General features: G+C 34.7%; 1 protein-coding gene across 2 annotated transcripts in view; it reads right to left on the bottom strand.

The window, feature by feature from the left end:
- Positions 1-1,033: 1,033 nt before the first annotated feature.
- LOC144964927 (semaphorin-2A-like) overlaps positions 1,034-19,381 on the bottom strand; it is a 103,526-nt gene continuing 85,178 nt past the window's right edge. For both annotated transcript variants that reach the window (XM_078899723.1, XM_078899724.1), the window contains exons 4-19: positions 18,442-18,490; positions 17,891-17,959; positions 16,479-16,589; positions 15,703-15,799; positions 14,855-15,016; positions 13,755-13,876; positions 12,704-12,815; positions 12,320-12,371; positions 11,809-11,956; positions 10,802-11,009; positions 10,231-10,358; positions 8,495-8,646; positions 7,427-7,506; positions 5,915-6,157; positions 4,977-5,065; positions 1,034-1,782 (exon numbers count right to left, since the gene is read on the bottom strand). In XM_078899723.1, the coding sequence (XP_078755849.1) occupies positions 1,711-1,782; positions 4,977-5,065; positions 5,915-6,157; positions 7,427-7,506; positions 8,495-8,646; positions 10,231-10,358; positions 10,802-11,009; positions 11,809-11,956; positions 12,320-12,371; positions 12,704-12,815; positions 13,755-13,876; positions 14,855-15,016; positions 15,703-15,799; positions 16,479-16,589; positions 17,891-17,959; positions 18,442-18,490 (1,894 nt within the window). In that variant the 3' untranslated portion in view covers positions 1,034-1,710. The remainder of the gene's footprint in view (positions 1,783-4,976; positions 5,066-5,914; positions 6,158-7,426; positions 7,507-8,494; positions 8,647-10,230; positions 10,359-10,801; positions 11,010-11,808; positions 11,957-12,319; positions 12,372-12,703; positions 12,816-13,754; positions 13,877-14,854; positions 15,017-15,702; positions 15,800-16,478; positions 16,590-17,890; positions 17,960-18,441; positions 18,491-19,381) is intronic.

Raw genomic sequence — 19,381 nt, 5'->3', positions numbered from 1 at the left:
CTAACAGTCGACAGTAATCAAATTATTTTTTACTGTACTGTAGTAAGTGGAAATGCGAATTGTTGTGATGATATGCACTTCTTCTTCTAGGTCCAATAACCAACCATCAATTGAAGGGCATTTAATTACATGTGATGTAATGGGGAACAGGGTAAAGTTGATCGTTTTCCCCCCACCATTATAACAATGATAACGGAATCATTGCAATTACTAGACATGTAGATAAGTACAATTAACTTGTAAGTGGGTACTAAGCTATAGATACTCAAAATAATGATCTCCTACATAAATATACAAACAGAGTTCAGTATTAGCTGGCCAGTTGATGATACCCTAATGATCTAAACTTTATAGTAAAATGGTCAATGAGTAAATCTTTAAAAACAATTGGTAACATTTTATTTTGAATCGAATATGGCAGTTACATCATAATAATTGAACTAAATCAAACTTCCATTATTTTAAGATTGAATCAAAAGTTTTGTAAAAATCAATAGTAAATATGCACTAAGAGAGATTACACCCGGTAATCTTTAAATCTAACATAAAATTTAAACACGTCTTTCTAAAATCTCCACTAGGGTGAGTAAGTATATAAAATTAGTTACATTGTCTCATAGAGTATTTGTATGCTTCATCTGAAATGTACAGTGATCTTCAAACAACATTGCATCATACATTATGTGTCCGAAGGAGGATATGAGTGGCAAATTATTATTAAAAATTGACACTCTGTGAAAACATGATCATAGGTCAATAAATGATTCTCTTCTTTCTCAGTGTTCCCAATCCCAAAGATACACCTCCCCCCCCCCCCCCCCCTCCCCCCCGCCCCTCCCACCCCCTCCCCCCCTCCTTTTGAAAAGAAACACAGTTTCACATTTCACATTTAACGAGTGAGTATCATAGTCAATACAACCAAATAAATTCATTGTTGGGAGGGAACAAAAAAATTTTAAAAAAAGAAAGAAAGAAAAATAAAAATAAGAAGAAAACTTTTCTATTTCCACTCTCAGACAAAAGTATGCTAGAGCTTTTTTTTTTTTTTTTTCTTTTTTTTTTTTGAACATCAAACTGCGCATATTACAATTTAGTAGTATTTAGTTTTTAACTTCTGGATCACCTGAAGAGCTGTTAGGTGATAAGAGATGTAAGACATTGATAACGATATCAATCATGTTAATGAATCAATCTAAAAAGCTTTATCAGGTAATAAATTAAAACAATATAAAACGGAGCTTTTTCAGATATCATTCCATTAACTGCTGTGATGATTACCATAAATTCATTATTTAAACAAACTAATATATCACAGATACTTCAGAAAAAGAAAAATAATGATGAAAAATTGATTAAAAAAAAAAAAAATAATAATTCAGGCTGCAAGTTCTGTTGATGATGAAAAAATATAAAATAAGGCTTACCAAAAAATTATTTAAATCAAATAAAAATATTGGTGATCATTTGTTCTTTGTTGCGTACTGAATATGTATATAAAAAAATATGTTTGTGACGTGCCTTGTGTCCTTTTCTGGATTGTCGGACAGATCCTTTCTCAACACAACATACAGCGGACTTGACCTTTGACCTAGCTGTCTCATAAGGCACTAGGACTCATAGCTGTATGTATGACGGCCTGCATCTGTCATGTACATGTCTTTGATCACCTGACCTCGGTTGGTTAGTAAATCGTCATATTCCAACCATTCCTCACTTTCCACCTAGTGCTGGCAGAGCATTCGTAACGGCTGAATCCTGACAGCACGACTGACACTTTCTTTCCTGGAAAATGAATAATCAATTATGAATATAGAAATAATTCCCCCAAAAAATTCTCAGCTATCAAAAAAACCCAAGAAAACTTTCAGAATTAATTAATTTATGAAATGCTTTCAATTTTAAAAGTCTAAGGTCAAGATATCCATCTCCAATTTCTGTATAATAATAATAATAATACATGACATTTATAACGCGCATTTTCATCACTGGGTGATGCTCAATGCGCGAAACAATAATACAGTGACATTATTATACAAATGAAACATTATACAAACTACATCAACATAATATTATCATTATACAACAATGTAATAACTAAACATAAAGTCATTAATACAAGATATGTTATAATACATCCACATGCTATGTCAAATACGGAAATAATATAAAATAATGATATAATAACATAAACTAAATTAACATTCATATTGGGGTCAAATTACAAAGATGCATTAATCAAGATGTGTTTTAACAAAGAGATGGTGTTTTAACTTTGATTTAAATATTGATAAGGACTGCGCTTCTCTTATTCTTTTAGGAAGAGAGTTCCAGATGGAAGGTCCGACGTGACTGAACGATCTGCCGCCGTAAAATTTATATTTATATGTATTTGTAACAATTAATTTTGTAGAATCTAGTGCAGAACGTAGACTCCTCGTTGGCTTATACGTTTCTAAAAATCCAGTAATATACAATGGTGCTTGATCATTAAGGCACTTATAGCACAATACTGCTAGTTTGAATTCGATTCTCACTTTAACTGGTAACCAATGCAGCTCATACAAAAGTGGCAACGAGTAGGATGTTATCTTCTTTCTTAAAATCAATTTAGCAGCCGCATTCTGGATACTTTGAAGGCGTGATATTTTATCGTTGCTTACATTCGAGATTAACGAATTACAGTAATCTATTTTAGATAGAATGAAAGATGTTATTAGTTTGCATGTTACTTCTCTTGTTATGAAAGGTCTAACTGAAGCAATTCTTTTTAATCCTATTGTCAAACTTCTACATAGAGAATCAAACTGTGCCTGCATAGTCATATGTTGATCTAGCATTACCCCGAGGTTTTTCACACACGTTGAGAGGTTAATTGTGCACCCATTTATATTTAGAGTAAACTTCAGAAAATCATCTTTCAAAACACTTTTTCTACCACACACCATCACCTCTGTCTTTTCATTATTCAGCTTTAACTTGTTAATTTCCAGCATTTAACATCTCTAATACAGTCTTCAACACGAGTAATCAATGATGGGATATTACTAGGGATATCGCTTACATAGATCTGAGTGTCATCAGCATAGAAATGATACATTAATTTATTTTTAACAAAAATATCCTAGCAGGGATGTTAATCATGTTCATTAAACAACCCAAATAGACCTGTCAGAGACAAAGATGGGAAACTAATCACATCAATAGAGAAGAGCAACTCAAATGATGGAAAGAACACTTGAAGTGCTCAACAGACCACCCCCAGTACTAAGACCACATCTGAACCTTGAACCTTTGAGAACCCCTCAATATCAAAACAGGTGAAATCACAAAAACGGAGATCAGAAGGGCACTTGGCAGTCTGAAAAATGGAAAAGCTGCTGGCACAGATAACATCCCTGCTGAAGCCTTGAAAGAGGGTTGAAACATAATCGTGGATCAACTCCACCACCTGTTCAACTTGATCTGGACAAATGAGAAAATACCATCTGATTGGAAGAAGGGCTCGTTAGTAAAATGATCTAAACATGGCGATCTGTCCCAATGTGACAAGTGGAGAGGAATCACCTGTTGTCCATACCAAGCAAAGTGCTCACAAGAATCATGCTGGACAGTTGGAAAGTTACTCTAAACAAAGCACTACAAGATGAGCAAGCAGGCTTCAGAAAAGAATGGTCATGCACAGACCAAATTGCAACTCTAAGAATCATTGTTGAGCAGTCGATTGAGTGGCAATCATCCCTATAAGTATGCTTTATAGACTTTGAGAAAGCATTAGACAGCGTAGATAGGGAAAGCATCTTGAGAATCCTTCTCCACTATGGTGTGTCAGAAAAGTTTATAAACATCATCGAACGATGGGTTTTTCTGCCAAGTCATCCGTATTGGTCGACTCTCAGAGGATTTTGATATTACCTCAGGAATTAGGCAAGGCTGTTTGCTGTCCCCACTTCTATTTCTTGTGGTATTGGACTGGGTGCAAAGACAGCATAGGACAATGGCATTCAGTGGACATTTTCAAAAAGACTTGAAGACCTTGAACTTGCAGATGACGAAGCCCTCCCCTCACACTGCTACAAGACATGCAGAACAAAGTCACGGCCATGGAAGAAACAGCTCAGCTAGGTGGTCTCAAGATTAGTAAAGAGAAGACAAAACTACTGCGAATAACTGCCAAACAAGAATCACAAATCACCATCTCTGGTACAGCAATAGAAGATGTCAGAGAATTTACATACCTTGGCAGCAAAATCAGTCAGTCAGGTGAAACTGATGAAGAAATCATTGCTAGAATCAAGAAAGCGCTAGGCCTTTGCAATATTGAGACCAAAATGGAAAGTTTCCAGCATATCCACAAACACCAAGCTTAAAATATTTAACACTAATGTTAAAGCAGTCCTGCTCAATGGGTAAGAGACTTGGCAAACAACCTTGACCCCATCAGCCAAGATACAAACATTTGTCAATCGCTGTCTTCGACAAATACTCAGGTTGAAATGGTTTGACAAAGTGCCAAATGCTGACCTTTGTTAAGGAACAAACCAAAAGCAAATGGATGTCCAGGTCAGATGCAGAAAGTGGCAATGGGTTGGCCATGCCCTGCAGAAAGAGCCCTGTAATATAACTAAGCAGGCTCTCGAATGGAACCCACAGGGCAAGAGGAAACGGGGTCGTCCAAAACATCTGTGCCAAGGACAGAAGAAGATGGAAGAGTGCTGTTGAGGCTCATGCTTTGCCAGGAGCCAAGAGGCATAAGTAAGTAAGTAATCATGATCATTGCACTTCTAATGTCTCACATATATGCACAAACAAAATATTCTAAAAAATCATTTATTATATAAACTTACATGCACATCCACATTCACAAGATCTAAACACTCTCTCTCTCTCTTTCTCTCTCTCTCTCTCTCTCACACACACACACACACAAACATATACACAGACACACACACATTTGAATGTAATACAAACATAGTTACCCATTGCCGAATATCCTCCTGGTACCTTTCAAATTCATCACACCATTGATCAAATTTTCGCATCCATCTCTGTTCTATCTGTTCTTTGTCTACGAGATGAGATGAAATAATATTGAGATTTAGCATTAAATACAGAGAGTCTGAGTTAACATGAAAGGATATCAACATGTTTGAAACAAAAAAAAAAAAACAAAAGAATAAATTTATACATCATTGCTGACGAGTAAAGGTATTTAGTATTTAGTAACAATCTGCAGAAACAATTCCTGTTTGAAAGTCATCAGTTTATAAACTCTTCAACGAATTCCAAAGAACCTCAATTCTGTGTTCTTGACCTGCCAAATATGTCTCTGTGGCTATCTGGTTTTTGAAGTGATGTTTTTATGTTTTTATTACTAGCTGAGGAAGCATTTTGAACTTGAAACGTTCCGCGTTTGGTATTTAGTTCTTTATTGAAGATGTTATATTCATTTTTGTTTATTACTGTATACGGTTACTACCATAAGAGTCTTAAATTAATACCGTTCAGAAAAAAAATGTTTCAAATCTTAATTTAATAGTTATGTTCTTCACAAAATATGCAGTTTGAAATATAAATTAAAAGAAAAATATAAGTTACATGGGAGTCCAATAGCTCAGTTGGTGTAGCACTTGATTCACACACAAAGAGACTGAGTTTGATTCCAGGTGAGGTCAAGATTATTTTTCTGCCCCATCTGCCCAGCAATGATTTGATAACCGGAACTGTTAGATCTGGTGGAAAGTACTTTGCAATAGACTAGCATCTTATCCAAAGGGTGGCAAGCAATTGCTATAATCCATAACGATAAAAACCTGGATAAACTCCAGCTCCATGGACCTAATGGCTGTGAAGGACTACTACTATATTGGGAACGACAGTCATGATAGGAAAATTTGAACAAAACTAATCTACTTACTTGTTTCTACCAGTAGCCCATACCGAGCTACGATTCTTCCTGACTCATCCTTGGCTTCATACGTGCCTTCATCTGATTTACGAAGGTCTGTGACGATCAACGAGTTGTCTTTGGCTAAAATGTGGCGCTTTCCTGACACAGGAGTCCCGCCTTTAGTCCATTGGACAGTGCCACTGATGTGAAGGAGATAATCCACATCCATGGATACGGAGCTGCCAGAGATTTTGGAAACCTTTTCAAATGCTGTGAGGATGAAAATAACAACAAATGAAGTGAATGGAGAAGTGCCAGAGGTAAATAATATATAGAGAATAAAAACTTTGTGGAGATGAAGATTCCAATCCATGACCCAGCTATTACGGCAACTCCGCCTGGCCACGAGAGGGGTGCTATAAGATCAATGCCATCCACCACTCAAAAACGTAGTAACTATCTTGAGTCCCTCTAGCGACTTCTTGAGGTCATGGGGTAAACACAAACACCATGAAAGTTTGTTCGTGAGCTAGCAGTTAAGCTTATGAGCTCTATTTTCTATTTGCAGATTGTTTCTAAATAGACAATATGAAGAAGAAAACATATGAAATAGTTACTGTGAGGTAGTAAAGATGAAATCAGAAAGATGCATGGCAGAATAAGTGAGCATCATATGGAAAAGAAAACATTAATAAATAATAAAAAATACAATTCCCTTTATTCATCCAATATGGGAAATTTTTCTCTAGGATCCATTCCAAGGGAAGACAGGAATAACCCTGGTGTCAGGCATAGTGCAGCGCCGCAAATTGGGCTAGGGCGAGGTGACTTGCTCAAGGCCACACAGTGCAGCTGGGAGTGATCGAACTTGCTACTTTTCGGGTATGAAGCAAAGACAGAACGGCTGAGCTACGCAACCCACTGATGATATCAATTATGATACTACTACTCCTACTACTATTACTACTACTACTACTACTACTACTACTACTACTACTACTACTACTATGACTACTACTACTACTACTACTATGACTACTACTACTACTATTACTACTACTACTACTACTACTACTACTACTACTACTATGACTACTACTACTACTACTACTACTACTACTACTACTACTACTACTACTATGACTACTACTACTAATAATAATAATGCTAGTAGTAGTGGTAGTAGTAGTAGTAGTAGTAGTAGTAGTAGTAGTAGTAGTAGTAGTAGTAGTAGTAGTAGTAGTAGTAGTAGTAGTAGTAATAGTAGTAGTAGTAGTAGTAGTAGTAGTAGTAGTAGTAATAATGATAATAACAATAATAATAATAATAACAATAATAATAATAATAATAATAATAATAATAATAATAATAATAATAATAATAATAATAATAATAAGAAGAAGAAGAAGAAGAAGAAGAAGAAGAAGAAGAAGAAGAAGAAGAAGAAGAAGAAGAAGAAGAAGAAGAAGAAGAAGAAGAAAAAAAAATAATAATCCTAATCAAACTAATAAATCATGAAATTATGATTGATTTACATACAATAAAGGTGCCCGACTTGCTTGGTGATGGCCTCTTCTAATGAGTAGGATAGTAAATCTATCTTGTCATAAGTGATCAGTCTGAAAAATAGATACAAGCAGGATTACTATTTAAATAAAGAATGCTGAGGAAATAAAAAAGCTATTTTAGATATACAGCAAGGTGTTTTGAAATCATAAAATAAATTGTTATTCGTGAGCGTTTTATGTTTATTATAAACCTTAGATAAGAACAATATATCTTATCAATGCAAATGAGCTAATAAAATTAATATGCAAGCAAAACAAAAAGAAAAAAAAAGAAAGAAATGAATAAGGGAAATCTTTAGCAAAAATGCTTTGAAAATATTGATAATGGAATTCAACTCCTAAGATTGATTTGCAAAAAAAAAAAAAAAAAAAAGTTCTATTGAGAAAGATAAATATAGGAGATAGTGTTTTTTCTGAGATATAACAAACGATTTTCAGAGAACAAATTGGCTGTTACCAAATTTTAAAAGAACCATAAAAAAAGACAAAAAAAAATTTAAAAAATTAAAAATTAAAAAAAAATAGCACCCCCCCCCCCACCTCCCCAAAAAAAACAACTGAAGCATTTATATTACATAATATCCACTAAACATGCTGAAAGCGCTGTACAAGGGGTCAACAGTAACAATTAACAGGTAGGACGAGACATAACACCTGTTCGGCGAAATAACACTTTTTTAGAACAGAGACAACACTGTTAACGGCCAGTTACTCTTTACACCTGTATGAAAGAATATGAGTAAAGAGCATTTCCCAAGGACTCAAGTATGCGTTCTTCATAGTGGGACTTGAACCCTTGACCTTCCAATCTGAAGGTGTGTCACATTAGTAAACCATATAGCTGCACAAACCTGCCTCATATAGGTTAGCTGATATCTAACTCCTGGCCAAGAAGAGAGGTTGGCACATGTTGATCTCTTGAGACCACTGTAAGTAATACCTTTGAACTAGCTCTGATACAAACATTAGAGCCCATTCATCATATACATCGCTATCAAAAAAACATTTAACGTTTTTATTTCTCACTTCTACTCCATACCTTTCTCTATTGTTTGGTTGACATTCTCTGAGAACTATGTCCCAGCCACAGTGAGGGTCGTAGATGCACAAGTCAATCTTTTTGTACATGTCACATTTCACTACTTCTATCTGACCCACTGCCATGTCCGTGCCAAAGTAAACCCAGTTTTTCTATTGGAGATGAACATTTATAAGGACATTTTTAAAAGTGGCAAAAGGAGAACAGACCTGCCTGCTTGAAAACTTATTAAAAAATTGTAGTCGCTATAGTTAACATTAAAAATCAACAATTTACCCTCAAAAGGATTAAATAACACTTCAAAATCCATAAAATTATATAGTCTAGTGTCAACTTTCATTTTCAATAAGTTTTAATGACTTAGAGATGCTCAGAACTTCTGAAATTGGAGCCAAAATTTTGTAATTCTACAAATTTTTCATAGTAGTAGGCAAGTCTGTTAAGGGGGGAGGGGGGGGGGGGGGGGGGGGGGGGGGGGGGGGGGGGGGGGGGGGGGGGTGACACTAAAGTGTCATTTTTTTTATTTGATGAAATATCCTAAACTTCTATGTACAGTCATAATGTATATGTTTGGGAAGGATGATTGCATATAATTTTTTTCGAAAAAAGTTGCCCGTTGCTATGGAAACGACAGCATATTGGAAAATAAACAACACATCTTAAAAAGTCAAAGGCTTTTTTGTTTATCAACCGATTGCCATAATATTTTGGCCAGAGGTAGAAAAAAGGAAAATAAAGAGGCTCTAGAAGCCCGATTTTTAATTTTTTAATTAGAAACTTTAACAATTAAGTTCAAAGTTATTACTCGATTATTCCCCTTGAAAAAAGTTACATAATTTGAAATTACTCATAAAAGAATTTTTTTTTCCAAAAATCCGGCTCCTAGAGGACCTGCGTATTTGTATAACACTCATTTGTAGAAAGTTTGAAAAAGATTGGTTGAAAACTGAGGGAAAATTGCAGTTTTGAGAAAAACGCATTTAAAAGTCAAAGTAAACGAGTTTAGGGAAAAACTCTCCTCTCGCTCTCTGATGAGATTGTGACCACATGATATAATTAAGAACAAAGTGATTGGTTGTTGAAGATAGAGGAGAGTTTTTACTTTTAATTGATATGTTTTTGCCTTTACTTAGTTATAAAGACTATTTGATATTCTTTCATGAAATCAGTCCACTGAAACTAAAAATGGGCAGGATTTAACCATACCATGGGTCACAAAATACGTTTTTTTGAGTCGAAAAAAAGTCGAAAAAATGAAGATGAAGTTCTCATGCAATTTTTTATGCAGACAAATGGTCACATGACAACATGCCACCAAAATCTAATTTTTAGCAAACTGGGTCAAAAAGGATTTCAAAAGACATGAGATGTCTGCAGAATGGAGATGTCTGTCAAATATAATCTACACCAGTAATCTTTCATGATCTTTTGTTTTTTCTGGATTTCACCCAAAACACATGTCAAAAGACTAGTATAATGTGATCACCAAGTCCAATAAAATAATTGTATAAACGAGCGACTGCAAATCTACTTTTTATTCTAATGCTGCAATTTGTAAAGAATTCTTTTTAAATTTTTTTTTTATGAAACAAGGAAAAGAAATGAATGTGTAAAAAGATAATGATAACCCTGAACGATGTGGTTTATCTAGACTATGCTTAGACGATGTCTCATTCAAAGAAGGAAGAGTTTTGTACCGATGATTATGTTATAAATTTGCCACACAGTCAGCTTACATGCATGATGAGGCTCCAAATGGGTCTTTTATCACTGAAGGGAATGTAGGTGGTGACATGATATGTCTTGGGAGCATCCAGCGAGGTGAGACCAGGCCAGGCAGCAATTTTGTAGATAACACCGGTATCTGTTGGAAAAAGATAAAATTTGTTCAGAATTTCATTGGCTCATTCATGTATGATGATGAAATCTGGGCCAGCACTCAGAGGATATTCATCATCATCACCATCATCATTAATACCCTCGTCATCTTCTTCATCATAACACAGATACCATCATCCTAGCCATTGTCACCAGCATTGTTGCGTCTTTGTTATTCAGAGTTGACCTATTTGTCTTCATCATCATCATCATCATCATCATCATCATCATCATCATCATCATCATCATCATCATCATCATCATCATCATCATCATCATCATTTTCAAAGAAAAAAAAGGCTATCATTCATCCTTTTAAAAAAAAATTTACGTCTAAGTCTGAAGAGTGGATAATACTAGCATTAATTACAACTTGAATTGTTTGAAAAAAGAATATTTGCAAACCGTAAGTTTTTAGAAATTACTTACTTGTCGAGGTGAAGAAGACAAACTCATTCAGGCCGGCAACATTCTGAACGCCGACTAGTTTAGTCATTAGAGAGTTGCTTTTATAGAATATTGGTTTCCCGTAGGTATGGGACACTGCTCTATCCATCAACATGTTGGATCTTGTCACAAAGTTTGTCAGCTTGTAAGGCAGTTGCTCATTTCTTCTCATGGACCCCAAGGCAGCACACTGATCAAGATAGGAATGTTAAAATTAATCAGTTCTGATGGTTTAAAAAAAGTGAAAAAGGAAGAAAATCTTGAACGATTGCCTTTGAGCCCCATTTCTACAACATTATTCCCCACTTTTAGAGCAATTGAGATAATTAACTATTTTCAAAACTCTAGATAACTTGTGGAGAGTGAGGTGAGAAACTGCACATGTTTGTTCCTACACACATCAAGTCTCTCACTGCTGGTACATTTGATTGGGGGGAAATGTACTATTTTTTAAAGGAGGAAATTCCTGCTCTGACTCTAAAATCCTGGATTTCCGCAGATCTGAAGAAAACCGTCAGCACTGAATAAAGAACAGTGGTCACTGATTGGTCCTTACTTGTGAATAGCTCACTTTGCATAATAAACAACCAATCTCGTGTAATATAAATTTTACTACTAAAATCTCCCCTCTCATGTCCCGCTTCTGCTGTCTAAAAACTCACTATCTTTCAAAGTGACGAATAGGGAGCAAGCCCAAGTGCAACATAAAATATTTTTAAAAAGGTGAATATGAAACAAGGACAGAAGCGGGGAGAAAAATACAGGAAAAGAATCAGTCCAAAAAATCAGCATGTCTTGACTGGAGATTGAACCTCGGAGCTACTGAATTACCAGTCAGATGTGTGCAACCATTTGTTACAGAGTAATGAAAGGAAGAAATAGCCAACTTCAACAATATGAATCACCTTTTAAGGAAGCGAATCATTATTTTGTGTATATTTACTGTTGACATCATCATATTATTTAAAATAAGAATTGCAGATGCTTACATCTCCTGGTCTGGGCTGAGGCACCTCTCCTTCAGGCACTGGCAACCATATCAATTTCTTGTCATTTTGCTCTTTGAAAGGACCACTGAATGCCCAATCAATGTTCTTCAAATCATAAACACATATGGCAGAAGCAGTCAGACCATTTCTGAAATTAAAGGGGGATAATGTAAAAACATTTATACACTTGTTAAAATCATTGACAAAATAAATAAATAAATAAATAAATAAATAAATAAATAAATACTGTCTAACAAAAAGAATAGTTACACTTAGTTTATGTAGGCAACATTGAAAGCAAAAAAATGTTTTCCGACTTTCATTTATAAAAAGCAAAATAAATAATTTGAGACGATTAACCAAGATTAATTGAGGTTTCTGAAACAGAATGTATATTGAGGTATCTGATTATTGACCACAAGAAGATTAATTACATTTCTTGAATGTAATGTGCCTATTTAAGATCACAGCCATACTATTCTATTATATCATCACTAAAGGGCCTACTCACATATTTGTTGTAAAAAGAGCATAAAACCGCTCTCCAGCTCTGTATACATCCTCTGTAAAAATGAAAAAGAAAACAAAACAAAATTTAACAATAATACGATTAATTTTACACACAAGGGGCCCACATTTTTTGATGTGATCACATGGTAGAGAATTTGTATTGGGCAAAAAGGAGAATCTTTTATTTGGCTTAAAAATGTTGAAACAGAATTAAGGAAGTTTTTACATATGAGTCGTTAACAAATATTGGTATCAAAATATGTCAAGTTCAAGCCTAATAATAATTGTATTCAAATGAAATTGTGATTACTGTGATGTGTCAGTTGAATTTTAACAATACACATAACTAGATGAAAGCAAAATGAATAAAAGACAAAAGTCTTACGTATTTCATCAAAGTAGTAAGGGTATTCCCCTGGGATGGAACAATTGAGTCTTGCCTTCACAAATGAGACCCAAGTATTTTTTATCAAGCCATCGCGGCCACCACGGTCATTCTGAATTGAATCAATTATAAAAGAAATATCAAACAGTAGCAAAGTCATCATAAACAGTATGATAAATATCAATTTTCCAATGATGAAAGCCAATCTTTGATAATCACAATAACAAAATATGTAGCGTAAAGTAAACAATCAATGTTTTAAGTTTTGATGATTAATAATGATGCCAGCAATAAATAATGTCATAGTCATGCCAATTTGGCTCTATTTTTGTCTCAAGAAACTGATGAAAAGATATGGATTAATTTACTTATGAAATTATTTTTGTGTCGGGTATTAGAGTTTGTCAGAAACAAACTTATTGTTTTGAATATAAAAAAAATTTAGATCATTAAAAGATAACTGGTTAATGACAAGTTTTGAAGTTTGAAGCTCAATAATAATATCCCTAAAAATAATCACAGATTAGATAGAAGGCTTAACTCCCCCTACCTTTCAAACACCATTTCACATACATACATGCACACCCACCCACACCAACACACACACACACACACACACACACACACACACACACACACATCAACACCACCAACCAGACGCACTCAAACACACTCTAAAATGCGCAAACTATCACACAAACACACATCCACACCAAAGAAAACACTGCCTTCACACAGACACAAAGCCAAAGACAAATAAATTAGATGCACACTTGTAAGCCCAATTATTGGAGTGATACTATATCATACATCACATTTTATATGGAAAAAGAGAAGTCATCACAATTAATGAATTATTTTAAGTGATACTGGCAAATAATCAAATAAGACTACATTTCTACCCAAATTTACATCTCATGGCCTCTCCCTACATCCGTACTCAAGAGATTAATTAAAAGTATTCTAATTCGAAATTAGTTCAAAACAAGGTGGCCAGCAATGCATGACTAAATCTGTCTTGTCATAGTTGTTTCCACTCAGCAAAGCCTACCTTACAAACCCTTGCCACTCGAGAGTAGATCTTTTTACCACAGTTTGTATACTCCAGGGCAACTTCTCGGAAGAAAACATAAACATAGTCATCCACATCAAAGGATCCAACAAATTGCGGCTCTGAAATAGTTTAAAATGGAAGTGTTTTAATTAATGTTACATCTTTATTTTCCTTGCTTGACTGAGAGAGTAGCAAAAGATCTCTATATTGTATGGTCAAATGCTAATAGAGTTCATAAATCTGTGCAACTATGTGGTCTAGTGGTAGAACACTCACCTCAGGATCAGGTCCTGGGTTCGAGCCCCAATCAGAGGGGACAAGGTTGAATCCTTGGAAACGGCTCTTTACTCACATTCTCTCACCATACTCAGGTGTAAAATGAGTACCTGGCCAATAACAGCATTGTCTTTGTCAAAAAATAATTTGTAATATCGTCTAACAGGCCTCATGTCTCATCCTAAATGTTAAGTGTTGCTGTTGGCTAGCGACCCCTTGTAAAGTGCTTTGAGCACTGTTAGTGGATACTGCTATATATATATATATATATATATATATATATATATATATATATAATATAATATATATATATATATATATATATATAAAAGCTCAAATTTTGTCCTTGCATTGCAGCACAAATAAGAGCTGCAGTTCCTATCTGCATTTGCCAAGGCAGTGAAATTAACTTCATTACAAAACAAGACAAGCTCGTGAAATCTTGAATCGAAACATGTTTGTAGCCCAATAAACGTGCTCAAATCATTTAACTACTTTCTGGAAAGGCCATTCTATAAATGAACAGCAGTGGAAAAGGTAGTATGATAAAATGATGATAATAATAATAATAATAATAATAATAATAATAATAATAATAATAATAATAATAATAATAATAATAATAATAATAATGATAATAATAATAATATCATTTCTATAGTGCCCTTTCCATTATAAATGCAATGTATGCTTTCATATGATTGATGCTGAGGAAGTAAAATGAGATGTATATAGATCATACCCATTTTCTCTCCTCCTCCTCCTCCACCCCCCCCCCCCCCCCCCCCCACCTTTTTCCCAAATAAACTAATGCTTCCCACCATTGAGCCAGTCATTCCTGTTGGCGATAGTTCTGACAAAATCAGCTGCTAGTGATACTTCCTCCAGAGGGTTGGGTGGACGCCAAAAAATGGGGTCTGACTTGATGAGGTTGGCGTAGCTGCCAGCAAACAGGGATGGGATGCCTCCAGGATTGCCTTTCTCTGCCAGAGGGAAATGCAGTAAAATGCTTGAATTTATGCGTTTGAATAAAATTCTTGAATTCAAGAGTTTGAAAGGTAAAAAATATGTGGTTCAAGTGTAAAATAATTTTCACTGAATTAATTTTGAAGTGAGAAATGCTAAATGTGTCAATAAAGATAATAAAAATGGTGAGAAGAAGACGTGTTTAACACACTGTGTTCTAAAAGAAATGTGTTTTGGGTGTTTGAATCATCTATACACAAGTTCAAATAGGCTTGGTCAAAAAAGCCTGCAATCCGTGTCCAAAAATTCAAAAAGCCTGAAACTTATTTTGAAATGTGACCTATGACCTGCCTCACAACAGAATCGTGTCGGGGTGATCTAATTGTTGGAAAGAAACTAAAATCAATTTCAAAAATCTGTACATCCCAGTAAAGCCAGAAATCTTGCACCCATACCTATGTAAATGATAGTAATCTATTGTAGAACCCCTTTGTGTTTCATTTTTGTCTTGTGGAGGCATTATGTATTTTAAGTATGGAAGAATAATCTGTTATTTTTTACAATATAATAAGACAGAAACTGCGATTGCTATATACTTATATCAAAAATATATACTTTAATGTATGATGATTTTGTTTGTTTTTTTATGACATAAACAGCATAAGCCATAATTTTGGTGATATCACTGACCAAGACAACTTACCAACAAGAATGGCTGTGATGTTGTCTGTTGGATCATATGGACAAATGCCAATGCCATTCAGATTCTCTTTGACTATGGAGAACTGGTTGCTCCGCAACTGAAAGAAAACATCGGAGATACTTTGACAATGGAAACTGTCATGAATTGTTGACAGCAAAACAAGACTATCTTGAAGATTGAAAATTGAGTAAAACGGAAATAAATAAATATGCACATCTCACTTGTTCTGTGAATTTCTATTGATTCGCCATGCTCAGTTTGCTTCACAATACGGCCCAGGAGGTCAAACATGAAACCGAATTTCCATTTCACAGAATGTAAGTTGCCTGTCAGGCAACATTTTTATACACCTTTTTTTTTTGGTACTGCTAGGCACTCTTACAATATTCGGCTATAGTCAAGCATTTACAATTGGGGCAATGTCTGTAAATGTACCTTACAAAGACACAGTACTGGTTGGCAACAGACATGCTGGATGGACAGGATGACCAGAAATAAATCTCCACTGCACCCATGATCGAGCTCAGTCCCTTTGAGTGTGAAGTGAGTGCTCTAAGAACTGAGCTATTGGGACCCCATTTTTATAATTAAACTCCTTTTTAATTAGAATATGTCGTGGTTCGTCATTCATTTGATTATATCAGAAAATTGATAAACCACCAAACATACAAGTGTAGTTTAGATTTTGCGAAGAAGAGTAACCAGCGGCACTTTTGCGGACTGAATTCGTCAAAAGGGTAACAGTAGGGAGGTATGAGAATTCTGTCAGGTCTTACCTGAAGTTGATACGCTATAGGGTGATAGGAGCCTGTAGAGCACATGTAGAAAGTGTTTGGTTCAGTCAGGTTACGAACCATGAATCGTACATGGTTTTGGCAGTCAAAGCTCTGGGAAAGGAGAGAAATATGCCATTGGATAATCAGAATATAATTATGGGAGTCAAAAAATGTTCAGCACAACCATGAAATCTTATAAAATCTATTTAAAAAACAAGACATAAGGAAACCATTTAAAATGTGAAAAGAAAAAGTTCTTAAGTTTGTATTTTTTACCATTTTCATTCTAAATACACATTTCAGGGTCTAGGCCATCCCCTAAATACAAATTTCAGGGTCTAAGCCATCGCCTAAATACACATTTCGGGTCTAAGCCATCCCCTAAATACATATTTCAGGGTCTAAGCCATCCCCCAAATACCAATTTCAGGGTCTAAGCCATCCCCTAAATACACATATCAGGGTCTAGGCCATCCCCTAAATACACATTTCAGGGTCTAAGCCATCGCCTAAATACACATTTCGGGTCTAAGCCATCCCCTAAATACACATTTCGGGTCTAAGCCATCGCCTAAATACACATTTCAGGGTCTAAGCCATCGCCTAAATACACATTTCGGGTCAAGGCCATCCCCTAAATACACATTTCAGGGTCTAAGCCATCCCAACATAATACCGTTGTGAGACAGAGAGTTACATACTTGGTCCTAAAATATGGAAGGATCTTCCCAGGGCTATTCATGAAGCATCAAATGTCGATGTTTTTAAATCAAAGTTTTTTTGTTTTTTTTTTTACAAAAACATATTTTTAAGTCTCTGTCATTGTTTCACATTTATTTGATACAGATGGGGTTTTTATTTACTTCCTTTGAGTAATAATTGAAAGTGTTTCTGTTTGTGTATGTGAGTGTGTGTGTGTGTGTTAGTCTATTTGAGATTGTCATTCTTGTAACTGTGAAGCACATAGAGCATGACCAAGCCATGGTTATATGCTATACAAGTGATATATATTATTAATATTATTATTATAATAAAAGGTTTCCTAAAGAGCAGTTTTATATTTTTCATATTTAATGTTTTCTATAAATGTTAAAAAATCCGTATGACAAAAATATTTCCCATTGAGACACGGGGTATATTAATATCACATACAGCGCAATGATGCTATGCATTTAGGTAAAATACTTGCAACATACGCAAGTCAGTTATAACTTACCAACTCACAAAACTATGGGTAACCTTAAACGTTTACAGTCTGAATGATAGAGTTTAGTGAGAACAAATCATTAAATCATTAAAATGACTGTCTAAAAAACAATATCAGAGAGCTGAGAGACGTCAATTACGTTCCTTCTATATAATATTTAATTATGAGAAACACTGGTTTAGAGAATGAATATAATGATACTTACCTCTGACTTCCCATTGATTTTGCAAAGGTACATACTCTTTGGTAAAGGAGGAAATTGCTGGTTCAGTCTCTGTTGGACAAAAAAAAAATAAAATAACAAAGGTTGGAAAATAATTAACTAGTTGAGTGAGTATTGTTTGTGATGACACAATATTGATTTTTAAAGACAACATATAATTTACGAACCAAATAATGGCATTTATCAATCAATTATATTATAATATTGTCGCGAAATAAAGGTTGATTTTTAAATAGTTAATGTCTATGTGGCAGGATATGATACTGTCTTGTTTTACACTATGATGACGTACGTAGTAAATGGAGATAGAAACAAAACAAAACAAAACAAAAACAAAAAAAAACAAAACAAAACAAAAAACACACACAACACACCCCCCCCCCCCCCCCACAAAAAAAAACCCAACAAAACCATACCACTTTAACAGTGACCACGCAAATTACTGAATCCCTATCAAATCTTTAAAATATCTCACAAACATAAAAAAAAAAAATGATATATTGACGTGTATGTGCATTTTAAAATTCTCTTACCTTCGACTCAAGCTCTATATTGTTCAGGACCAGCCCATAGATGCGGTTCCTATAAATAAACAACAACAAACACAGTAAGGCAAACTATCAATTTTTGATAATATCGTCATTAAGGATTAAAATAAAATAATTTTTAAAAAAGTAAATTTAAAAAATAGAACAAATAAATCGATGAAGAGGCTACAGTGCAGCTTGGTGGTCTTGTGGTTTGACACTTGTCTTCCGATTGGTCCTGATTATAGTCCCGCTCTTTGCAACGCATTATCTCACCATACTCCGGTATAAAATGAGAACCTGGCCGTTAAAGCGCTGTCTCTGTAGGGGGGAAAAAAATGAAACATCGCCTAACAGGCGTCATGTCTCCTCCTGTAAAGCGCTTTGAGCAAGTTTAGTAGATAAATGTTCACGTTTTCATAAATACTCAATAAGTTCTGACATCTACAAAAACAAAAACCCAACAAACAAACAAAAAAAAACAATTTTAAAAAAAAAGAAAGAAGAAGAAAACAAAAGAAGAAAACGCAAAAAAAAAAGGGAAGAGAGAGAGAGAGAGAGAGAGAGAGAGAGAGAGAGAGAGAGAGAGAGAAGAAGAAGAAGAAGAAGAAGAAGAAGAAGAAGAAGAAGAAGAAGAAGAAGAAGAAGAAGAAGAAGAAGAAGAAGAAGAAGAAGAAGAAGAAAAAAAAAAAAAAAAAGAAGAAGAAGAAGAAGAAGAAGAAGAAGAAGAAGAAGTATATTCCATTCACAATGCATGTGATTTCGTTAAACAACTTCAACGTTGAACTTAATGCCCTCCGGGCTTTCGTGTGTTGAAAAGAGTGTTTAACCAAAAGCTTTTAAAAATAAACAACTTATTATAAGACCTGGTAATGGTGAAAACAGGTGACTCACCAACTGATATGCAGCAATTATTTCTCCAATGGCGAGACGCGAATGTCTTAAT

The sequence above is a fragment of the Berghia stephanieae genome, chromosome 2, assembly GCF_034508935.2.
Source record: "Berghia stephanieae isolate SIO BIC M18660-M18661 chromosome 2, UCSD_Bste_1.3, whole genome shotgun sequence".
NCBI classification, from domain to species: domain Eukaryota; kingdom Metazoa; phylum Mollusca; class Gastropoda; order Nudibranchia; family Aeolidiidae; genus Berghia; species Berghia stephanieae.
This window is presented reverse-complemented; position numbering and strand designations above follow the sequence as displayed.